An 11,264-nucleotide genomic window follows, 5' to 3' on the forward strand; every position below is an offset into this window, starting at 1 on the left:
CTATTATGAATTATTAAGTACATGCGATTCTTCTCCTGTGGTCATTAAAACTGCCATGCCATGAATGGCACAAATCACTCAGCAGTGCTGGGTTAAGAGTTGGACTCGATGGTCTTTGAGGTCTTTGCCAACCCAACTGATTCTGCCATTCCATGCAAGAAGCACTGCCCAAGTCAGAAGGAATCATGCAATTGAAGTGTCAGCACAGACATATTCAAGGGAAATCCCATTAGATGAGCATAGTCATGAATTAGGCACAGTTTGTTCTTGACAGAGCACTCAGTTACAGATGCTGCTACCAGCAGTGCTGGTGTGTCTGTGCTCCTGCATGCACCTGGAGATGCAAGGAGAAAGCATCTATTACCACAGAGCCAATGGGCAGGATTACGTGAGGTGGTCAAAGACCTCCTATGCCTTTCTTCCCTCCAGGTATTTTTAACCAGGTGGGCTTTCCAAAAGTCACGATTTGGACCTTTGGTTTCCACTGTAGTTTAGTTCTTGTGATTTTGACTCAGCACTTTAGATGTGTTTTAACTGAGGCAGTGGCAAAAACAAACAACATGTTAGAAAATAAATGCATTAAAAATAATGTGGAAACTTCCTGATTTTTGTGTTTTGGTTTTACCAGCTAATTCACCATTTTCAAATGTAACTACATACTGGAATATATGACAACCTGATACAAGTAAAACCAAATTGCATTTGTAATTAAATTTGAAGCATTCTAAACTGCAATCTATTTTCATAAGTCCTAGATCTTCTGTAGCCATTAGCAGCATTGTGCAAATTTCAAGATATTTTAGTGGAAAACAAAAAATTAGTATGAAATCTTGAAAACAGGTTAAAAAGTTGCTGTAATTTGGCATATGTCCTGACAAAACCAGGACTATTCTGTGGTTCTAAGGACTACATCTGACACTGTATTAGCACACTACCATTACACTGAATCCAGTGGACTCATCCTGAGAACTGCTGATGTGACCATCAATGAAATGTGGAAAGAGCATTTTCTGACTGTATCCAAATATATAATTTATTTTTCTTTAATCATAAACCATTTACTTTTGTAAACTTTAGGTTTGTAATGCAATAAGAGTTTTCCAAAGACCATTCCTAATGAAAATATCTAGTGTAAATTGTGGAATACATGGCTTCAGTTACAATTAATATTTCTGAGTCAAATGAAACATATTTACAGAAAATTGTAATTCAAAACTTAGCATGAAAAACAGGCAAACCTACTCTCAGAGATCTTACTCTGGACTCTCCTTTTGCTTTCAATGGGCTCAAACAACAGGCAGTTTAGAAGCTCTTTTTATATTCTGTTTCATAACATCTATTTACCTCTGGATCAAAGCTGATACACAGAAGCAAAAACGCAACTTTTAGCATAGACTTTTAAAAGAATACTTTTAATTAAACTAAGCTTCAGTTCGCAAATAAAACTGCACAGGATTCAGGAAAGCTAACTATGGTAGACTGCGAAGTTTTCATTCTGGGTCAGATTAAATAGTGGAGGAAAGGTTTTGTAATTCAAGCAGTTCCATCTTAACGCCATGTTCAATGAGAATATCTGTACTTTGCATTTATGTGGCTCATTTTCACTAAGGTCTCCAAACTACACTTTCAGGTATCTGCTTTCTGGGTTTGGAAACAGTTCTGTGAGGAGATAATGATCAGAGAGGGTTCATTTTAACTGCCACTGAAATATAGCCACCTCTGAGATATGATATGTCAGCCTCTTCAAACGATAATAACAGTATTAAAATAAACCAGGAAATAGCACAGAAATGTTCCTTTTTTCTTTACTTGAAAGGTGATTAGAGGTTTTCAATCTACTAAAAACAGTTTTATAGAAACTATATTTGGTAAAAAAAATCCCAAATCAGTATGAATGAATAAGTCAGTTAATTCTTAATGTGCTAGGATCAGTTTTTAATTACTGGTTTTAGTAACTGGTGTTTTTTCTTTTCATGAAGCTTTCCTCCTAACATGTACTCCTATCTATCACTACTATCACTCTTCTTTTGTTGGTGAAAGCAATTATGTATTAGAGAACTTCCTTCTGAGATTGGGAACACACAATAAATTAAGAGGTAGTAGAAAACTTAAAAAGTACATAAGTTTCAAGTGGTTACCTGTGTTTTTGTAAGCTAACAATGCAGTCTGTTGAATTGTTTTGTAACTTAACAAAATATACAGATGTCATTTCAACACAGGCAAATTATATAAGCATGTGTACACATATATGTATACACAATTCCATGAGAATTAAATCAAACAAGTTACATGCATAAAGATATATAAGGCTAATAAGATACATAAATATGGGAACCAGACAAAATAGAATTCAAGGTTAGAAATAGTGGTTCAACATATATATAATCCTAGTAATCAACCCAGTCATTTCTGCCTCAAGCCTCCATATTATTTCAGTTCTATTGTAAAGACAGTCTGTGCTATTTACAGGCCTGTGTGGGTAAGAATTCATCACCCCAGGAATGCTTCCATGATTAAGTTACAGTTATTTTCCTTATTTCTATGATACAATGCAAACATGATCGATGACACTATGATACGTTTTGTAGAAAGCAAGGGAAAATGGGCAGTCCATCTCTCTAGGTCTGTGCTGGCTGCATCTCATCTTGATGTTCAACAACACAGCTCTGTGAGAGGATCAGCCCTGCTGGAATCCCTTGTTTGCCATTTTCCAATACCCCAGGGCTCACTCTTTATGAGCAACACTGTTCCTAAATCTATAAACTCACCCAACTAAGATTTCAGACCCCAGGAAGGACATGATGAATTCCCACCATTTCCTTCTTTGACATTTACAACAGTACTCAGCATCTGTAATGCTGAAATTATGAAGCCATAGTAAATCTTACTCATTCTGTGAGAACAAAGCAGTGCAACAATGAATGTAAATCTGCCCAGGAAAGGTAAACAACTGAATGTAAACAAGTACAAATGTAAATGGTGTGTCTGTGTGCATATGTGTATTTTAAATAATCTTCCTTATAGTCCAATATCCTTCTCCATTTTACTTCCCTGAAGAAAAGCTGGATATTGAGGAGATCTTCAACATTTTCTAATACTGCTAGGCTTTTTTTTTTAAAGGCAAAAACTGGTACATTACATATCACACCCTGTTCTATTTAGATCCAAGACAATTGCCAAATATTGTCCCTTGAATTCTAAATAAAGACTTTTTTTTTTTGGTAGAGAAATTGTACCATTTCATTGAGAAGGAGCCATTCTTCTGTAAAGCTGTTTGAAAAGCATGTGTCTAAAACTTGTAAGAGTTCCGGATTCTTGCAATAAATCCTAGCATGGAAATTATATAACCGAAATTATGAGGTAAAGTTTATAGCCTTGCAATAATTACTTTTATCAGATGCTCCTCTGATTTGTTACTTAAATACTGCTTCTTCAAATATCTCGCACAGTAAGAACAGCCTTAAAATTGCAGGGATCTAAGGACAAAACAACAGCTTAGACCAAGTTGTCTGTTCTCTGACTGCTCTGTCCTGGAAATTGCTTTGGTAAGCTAATTCCCCACAAAGGCTTTGTTCTGTCCTTTCAACCTTAACCAATATGGTCAGAAATACAAGCTGAATGATACGCATCAGCAAGAAGTTCAAGCTGAGATGTCACAATCCCATTGAATTAGAATTGAAGTTTCCTATTAGTGGAAAAGGAAAAAAAAATCCCAAACTAATTTTACAGCAAATCATTAAGCCTTTCTTATTCCTAGCATTCCAATTTATCATATTCTGTAGAATTAATATTTTATATATAATTTTATTTTATAGATGTTTCCTTATACTGTCTCTGTCTTAGCATCATAATGATGGACTCACTTGGCCTTGCTTAAAGGTGCTAACACCTTCCCCAGACTCTTACTAGAGCCACCTGGAATTATAAATGCTCAGTACCTCTGAAGAACAGACAGTGTCCAAGATACTATTAAAAAAAAAAAAGGAGGGAGAGAAGGCTATGTTATTCCTCATAACATTTTCTCTGTAAAGTTGTTACCATCAGGCAAATTGAGCCATCCCCACAGGATATTTCAAATTTCTTTGAAAAGTATGTGCTTTTCCTTCTTGTTACTAGATACATGTGCATTCAATGGTTTCAAATCTCAATTTTTGTGGGTTGACCGTCACAGCACATCAAGAAGACTGGATATAATAAAGGAAATTTTATTACAAGTGTTCATACAAACCAGTGCTTTCAGACAGATGAAGAGCATAAATAATGGAGGCTATACATGAATGCCGTAGTGGGGAAAGGGAAGGGGAAGGGGAGCGGGAAGGAGAAGGGGAAGGGGAAGGGAAAAGGGCAGCAGAATGAATGAGAACAGGCAAATGAGTGGAACACTGGCCAGTCCATGCCTTTTCAAAAGTGCTGTTTCAAAAGCAGCCTGTATTTTAGGATACCCAAAGCTGCTGTCTGCTAAACTCAAGATGTGCTAGTCACTCTGCTTGCTGTATTTCTCCAATCTTTCACTAGGCTGCTGCTAATAGTCAGGGCTGGAGATAAAGGCCACTAAGCTATACAGGCAGTTGATCCTGCTAGACTTGTTGCTCAAAAACAACGACCCCGTGCGCACACACACACACACACAGAAAGCCAAAAATCTCAGGCAGACTACAAGTTTCTGCTATGTTTCTGCACAGGATTCTTTATATCTTATGGGCTGCTGCTTGCAAATTGAGATGTTGATAATGGAGTTGAAGCTACAACCTGTCCTTCTCCATCCTGTATGGCTGCCTGAAATCCCCAAGCGCTCGTTGGGGAACGGGGCTGGTTGTGCTTAGGGAGTGAGGGGTATTTCTGTGTGTCAGCCAACCAAACCAATCAACGACCACCCTGGTGCTGCATTAGACTTGTCAACCAGAGGCGTGCAGGAGACACTGAGATAAAGTCAGCAATGCCAAAGGACGGAAGGCTGTGTCAGAAGGACTGCCCGGAGGTGCGGTGGGCTCGGGCGGCTGCGGGGGGCTGGTGCCGATTCCGATGCCGGTGCCGATGCCGGTGTCTGTGCCGGTGCCGATGCCGGTGTCTGTGCCGGTGCCGGTTCTGTGTCTGTGCCGATGCCGATGCCGGTGCCGGCGCCGGGCGCGGGTGGAAACTGCCGGCGGGCGGCCGCCGCTCCGAGGCGGCTCCGCCTTGCGACCGCTGCCTCTAACAATGAAAAAGCGGAAAGCGAAGGTGAGGGTCTCCTGTGCCCTCTGCGACTCCCGAGTGGCACTGGGCAAGGAAGGGACAAACGGTCCCTGCTGGTGTTGCTGGGAGGGTCGTGTGATTCTTCACTGCTGCCCTGCAGGAGAGGAGGCGAGCGCTAAGCGGGGCACAGCGGTGCCTTGTTTCAGCCTTGAGAAAGGCGGGGTAAGAGAGCGTAACTTTGCCCGCAACCCTGAAGAACTGCGTAGCCTGAAAAAACGGTGAGTGGCTGTGCGCAGCCAGCCCTGTGTCACCTGCGGGGCTTGTGGCAAAGAGGCACCGGAGAGAAGGTGAGCGTGTGCGGAGGAGTTGGAAAGGAAGGACAACGCTGTCCCTTCTCCAGTCAGTGTGTCCCTGCCCCCTGCTTGAGTGCATACACACGAACACACGAACTAACACAACACACATGCACGCACACAAAGATGCAGCGGCGGCATCGACCACCTGGAAATGAGGAAACCTGAACCTGCTGTTACTCTCCCGATCGCTGCCGCTTCGGGGACAGAGCCAGCACCTCGCTGCGCCCACCCGTGCCCCACTGAGGAAAGCCATCCGCCAGTAATGCCATACCCATCGTCAGTAACAGCATAAATCAAGCGACTGGGAAGGAAGCGATGGGGAGGGGCTGGCAGAGCATGAAGGGAGCGGGACTGAGGTGGAATGGGGAGAAGGGAGATTGCAGAGGTGGCTAAAAGAAGCAGGGCACGCTTTGTCCCTTCTAAATACTGCCACATGCCAGGTACCCATCACTGGAAATGGAAATGATTTCCATTTTCTCATCACTTCTTTTGTCAATGAGCCGTTTAAAATCTCAGTGCTTCATCTCCCTTTCATTTTGAAAGCTGCCCTTGTTCCGCTTGTCACAACTGCAAGAGGGGAACAGAGGAACAACAGCAGCGGCTGCTTCATTTTAGCCAGGCAGACAAAAGTCGACCTTGGTGCTCTCTGTCTTGGAGCGACAGCCAAATAGAAGAGATGGAAGACTCTTGTGGAATCTGGTCATTTTGCTTGATTTCTTCTCCACTTTCCCTCCACTAACAGATCGCAAGCATTTTCTTTTTTTTTATTTTTTTCCTTTTTTTTCCTTTTCTTTTTTTGTTAAAGGGAGGTGCCAAATTGAAGGCGTGCAAGTATCTGTGATTTCTCTCCTAAATCCCTGGAGGCAAAGCTCACTGATGCTGCCTATTATTTTTCTCCTCTTTTATGCCCTCCCCTCTCCTTTTTGCAAGGGATTTGGGCTGTGGAGTTTTCCACTCTCTACTCCTCCAAACTTGGTTTGTATCTCCCATGCCTCAATGGTGCTTCTCATTTCTCCCAGGGTGGGGGGTGAGGCAGAAGGGGAGGGAGCTTTCCTGAGTATCTCATACATCTAAAGGGAAGAGCACAGGATTCATCATCCACTGTAGCTGAGCAGAAATTTCTCTGCTTGGCCTTTTCTAAAGGCTGGATCGTGGATGTGTTTGTTTTACAGCCTTTCGTGCCTTCTATCAGTTTTCAGTGGTGCTGTTTCTTTGCTTTTTTTACTCCATGTCTATTCAAGGAAGATTTTGTTGGACATTGTTCCATGGCATAATGGGATATCGTGTAAGAAAGATTTTAAGTGAAAAAGTAACAATTCGTTTTTACTTAGCTCTTCCTATCACCCCTTCCTCGGCAGTTCAGACAATTTCCTTTCTCCCATCTTCTCCTGCTTTCTTCTCCCTTTTCTAATCCCTTTCAAGTCCTGTTGCCTCCAAAGAGGCATAAATTTATAGATAAATATGGAGTAATTTTTTTATCTATATTAATATATACAAGGAATGCTTAATTAATCAGATATCAACATGGTTCCTTAAGCATCCTGGGATAGTTTGACTCCTGTAATGATGGGAGAGCTGTGCTTCGAGACTGGGGAAATGGTGACAGGACAATGACAAAAATAGGAAGAGTCTGAGAGGCATATCAAGCAAAGCTGTGGAAGTGGTTTGGATGACAGAAATGACAGCAACAGTTTGGGTGTTATGATGTGGTGCTGGACTGTTCAGTAAAAGTGTTTAAACAAGGAAGGGTATGGGCTGAAGCTTGCGGAGGTGGGGTGTGGTAAAAAGGCCTTGCCAGGCAATGGTAGAGCAGATGTAGGATCTGGGGAGTCATCTTGCTCCCAACATCTGGAATGTTTTACGTGGGCAGCTATTCATTCATTGTTTGCCTCTGCTTTCTGGGGGCAGGAGCTGTGTTGACACAGTGGGAATGTAAATCGAAGTAAAATGCTTTCATTCACGGGAGTGAGAAGGGAACTAAATATAAACGCCCAGAATAGATGCAGTGCTGCAGTGAGTGTAAGCCAGCTCTGTGAAGCTTGGCTGCCTAAAGGAACCCGCATCCAGAATGTAAAATCTCACCTCCTGGGTCGGCAGTTCTGGGACAACCGCCCCAGTCCGAAGGAGACTGCCAGGATGGGCACCGGGGAAGCTTAAGCCCTGACAATAGGAAGAAGGAGAAAGGGCCAGTTTTGCATAGCCTTTTTTTTTTTTTTTTTTCTGTTTCTCGGGCTGTTTCTGGTGCTTCCTCCCAGCTCTTGCCCTCAGTGCCCAGCGTTATTTCCTTACCCCACCCCCAAGGGCAAGCGGCGGCTCTCAACAGGTGCTGGGGAAGCCGCTCCGCTGCGCGGCCGCGCCAGCCCAGCCCATCCCTCGGTCGGATGCTGCCGCCCCGCGACTCGCGCTCACCAAGCAGCTGCCTCGGAGCCGCGCCAGAGCCCCGCTCGCCTCCGCACCGCACCGCACCGCACCGCGCCCGCGGGGCCCCGCGCAGCGCACGGCGCGCCTGGCCGCCATCCAGCCCGGGGCTGGCGAGCCCTGGCAGCCGGCACCGAGAGCGCGCTAATGGCAGGAGGCTGAACCAGGCAAAAGAAACGCCCCCAAAGCCTCGGGTCGGTGCTGACAGCGAACCGTCTCCAGACCGGGGCAGAGCGCCGGGAGCGGCTCTCCTCAATAGATACAAACGGAGAGAAGCTGCCTGTAATTACAATGTGCATAAACGTCGCAGGCAAGCCCCTTCCCCTTGGATACCCCGCGTCAGGATAGCGCGGGATGAGGTAAAAGCCCTCCACACCCTCCCCGTGAAACGCGAATTGTCTTTTTCCACGCGATGCAAATGGGGGGAAAAGCAGCTGCAAAGCTCTACAATAAACTGTTTCATCCAAGCCAGGAAGGCACGCCTTTAAATGCCACCCCCACAAAACACCTCCTTCCCACCCGTGCGGGCAACCTCTGTAGGCGATAACCAAGTCTAAAAACTCGGAGAGGATCGATAATGTCTACTAAATATTCCGGGAGTGTATGAGTGTGGCGGGGAGGAGGGATGAGGATGAGGATGGGGGATAAAAGGGTGATTAATCGGATATTAATCACTGGCCACAAACAAGGGGAGATTATTTCGGGTAGGCAGCCGACTGTGGGGAGTTGCAGAATAGATCCTTTTACTGAAGGCACGCGTGATGGGATCGGCACTTCACTGTTTAGCGATGCCTGTGTAATTCTGCAGGTGCACATTATTCAAGCTACATATTTCTTCTTTTTTCTGTGTGAAGCATTTCCCTTAACTGACTGCAAGCACAGACTTAGTGGAGATATTTATGCCGCTAACTAGACATTTCCTTTTTGCTCTCCTTTCATGAACACACAAGCAAGAAGAAAGCAAAATAGCCCCTGCCTCGGAAAAAAAAAAAAAAAAAAAAGACAACACCGACCACCAAAACCCCCTCACATACATCAGAGAAAAGGGACCAAGGGAGGGAAGAGAAGAGGGGTCGATCTTTGCACACAGCGACAGACCATGCCTTCAAGGCTGAATTACCAACGCACCTTTCCGACAGCCTGGGAGCCCTGCATGCGTACAGACAGCTGAGCGTGAAGCGCATTTCGGGCTGTGAGACGGCTACGCATACGCTGGGCTCCTCCGTAACTTTCCCCACGCAACGGGTTAAACTAATAAGTGCATCGATACAGGCATTCCCGCAAAGAGCCCGCTGCTCGACCGAAAACCAAAATTGTAGGAAATCCCCCCACACACCCCGCACTACCATCATCGTCACCTTAAAAAAGTGAACCAGTGGGATTTGTTTGAATATACACTAGTTAGAGGCTATATGAACCAACTCACGTCTCCGTTTGAGCATACTGCAAGAATATTTATTGAGCCCCAGCTCAGTCACTGCATTGAACGCCAGCCCTGGCAAGCAAATACATTTCCTATCTCCGAAGAGAGCTCTGAATCAACCCCTTCTTTCCGCGTTAGCAATCATTTATATATTTCCATTGCAAAGTACCCAGGACAAAAATGTAAAATAAGAGATAAATATATCTTGAAATACACCTTGGTGTAAGGGGAGAGCTTGCAACGCCCTGACCGAAAGGAAACGGACCCCTAAAAATATACCACTCAAATACTACCCTACCTTTCACACACGAAACCATCAATAAAAAGACGAGGTTCCAAAATGTAAATCCACTTTTAATCTCCATTTTCTTCACCAGGATGAAGTCCAGCCGGCCACATTTAGTACATCCCCTTTCCCAAAAGTCTGCTAATTTCGATTCCTTTGCACGGATTTCCCCTCTGCAGATCCCTTTCATATTATTCTTGAGAGCTCCTAATTCCTATTCCTCGGCCAGGCGCAGCGGAGTTGTTGCTGTTGATGGTGCGCGGTCACAGCTCGGAGTGAATGGTGTTTCTGGGATACCACAGCAACCTTGACGAGGACTCAACCATCTCTCCAACGGGGGCACAAAGTCTCAGCTACTCTCGATCGTGTCTTTTCCTCCCCCACCCCCCCGCTACCCCAACTCCCTGCACAGCCGAAATCCACCACAATCCTGGCTCCTCGCAGCATCCGCCGGGAGCCACGGCAGAGCACCTCAACGCTCAGACGCTCTCTCTAATAAACTCCGAACAGTATTTGCAGTTGAGACTCCCCCCACCCCTCCTCGTTCCCTCAAGAGGATCAGTTCTGCCTGGGAGAACGGCTCGGCAGATAACGGAGTGCCGGGGTCCCCCCGCCGCCCGGAGGAGCCTGGGGCGGCCAGCGCGGCGGGGCTCGCCCATCCCGCGGCTGGCGGCAGCAATCACAGCCTCGTTATTAACCACGCACGTGCGGTGCTCGGGGCTGCCATCGCCACACGGGCTCGCACACGCCCGCTCGCCCGCGCCTTCGGGCACACACGGCGCGGCAGCGTGCGCTGCCCCCGGGGATGTGCGGGGGATTGCTCTGCGCGGGGACATTAATTACAGGCCGGGCGCCGCGGGCGCGGGGGAGCGGCGGGCACAGCCCTGCTCCCCGTGCGCGCAGCTGAGGGGCTCCGTGCGAGGGCGGGCGGGGGCCGGGGCCCGGCGGTGGCCGGGCGAGCAGCGGGCGGGCGGTGGCTCCCAGCGGGCCGGGCCGGGCCGGGCCGGGCGAGCAGCGGGGGCGGCGCGGCAGCGGCTCCGCCAGGAAGAGCGCTGGCGCCACCTACCGGCCGCGCCGCCGCTCCGCCGGGGCCGCTCCGCTCCGCGGGGGCTGCGCGGGGGGAGCCCGGCTGGGGCGGGGGGCTGCGGGAGCGGGAGCGGGAGCGGCACCGCCCGGCTTGCGGGCTCGGCAGCCGCGCTCGGGGATGCCCTCCTCTGCCCGCGCTTTCCTCCGCTGCGGGAAGCGTGCGGAGGGGGCGGGCAGGCACCGCCGGCGGTGCGGAGGCGTGCGGAGGCGCGCACGTGGGTGGGTGCGGAGGTGTTGCACCAGCTGTGCGCGGGTGGTGCGGGTGCATTTCTGTGCGGAACCGGGTGCGCCATCGTGCCGCGCCCCGCGGAGCGGTGCGTCCGCCAGGGCTGCCGTGTGCCGCTGTGTGCGTGGGAGGTTTCTCTGGGGGCGGGAGTGCGTGTTTGGGTGCGCGTGTGCCTGGCAGTGTCGGCGCTTGCACGCGTGTCTGTGTGTGTGCATGCATGGGCTGCCGTATGGAAAGTGAGTGCACGTGTGGTGTGCGATTGTGCGTGTATGCAAGTGGTTGTGTACTTGTGTGATT

At 47.6% G+C, this 11,264-nt stretch overlaps 1 protein-coding gene across 1 annotated transcript in view; it reads right to left on the reverse strand.

Moving 5' to 3' along the window:
• The window catches only part of CSMD3 (CUB and Sushi multiple domains 3), a 596,977-nt gene extending 586,937 nt beyond the window's left edge, over positions 1-10,040 (reverse strand). Inside the window, exon 1 of the mRNA XM_085053430.1 lies at positions 9,668-10,040. Within this exon, the coding sequence (XP_084909556.1) occupies positions 9,668-9,845 (178 nt within the window). The 5' untranslated portion in view covers positions 9,846-10,040. The remainder of the gene's footprint in view (positions 1-9,667) is intronic.
• Positions 10,041-11,264: the final 1,224 nt, after the last annotated feature.

Source organism: Lichenostomus cassidix, chromosome 2 (assembly GCF_008360975.1).
Source record: "Lichenostomus cassidix isolate B80296 chromosome 2, HeHo_3.0, whole genome shotgun sequence".
In the NCBI taxonomy this organism is placed as follows: domain Eukaryota; kingdom Metazoa; phylum Chordata; class Aves; order Passeriformes; family Meliphagidae; genus Lichenostomus; species Lichenostomus cassidix.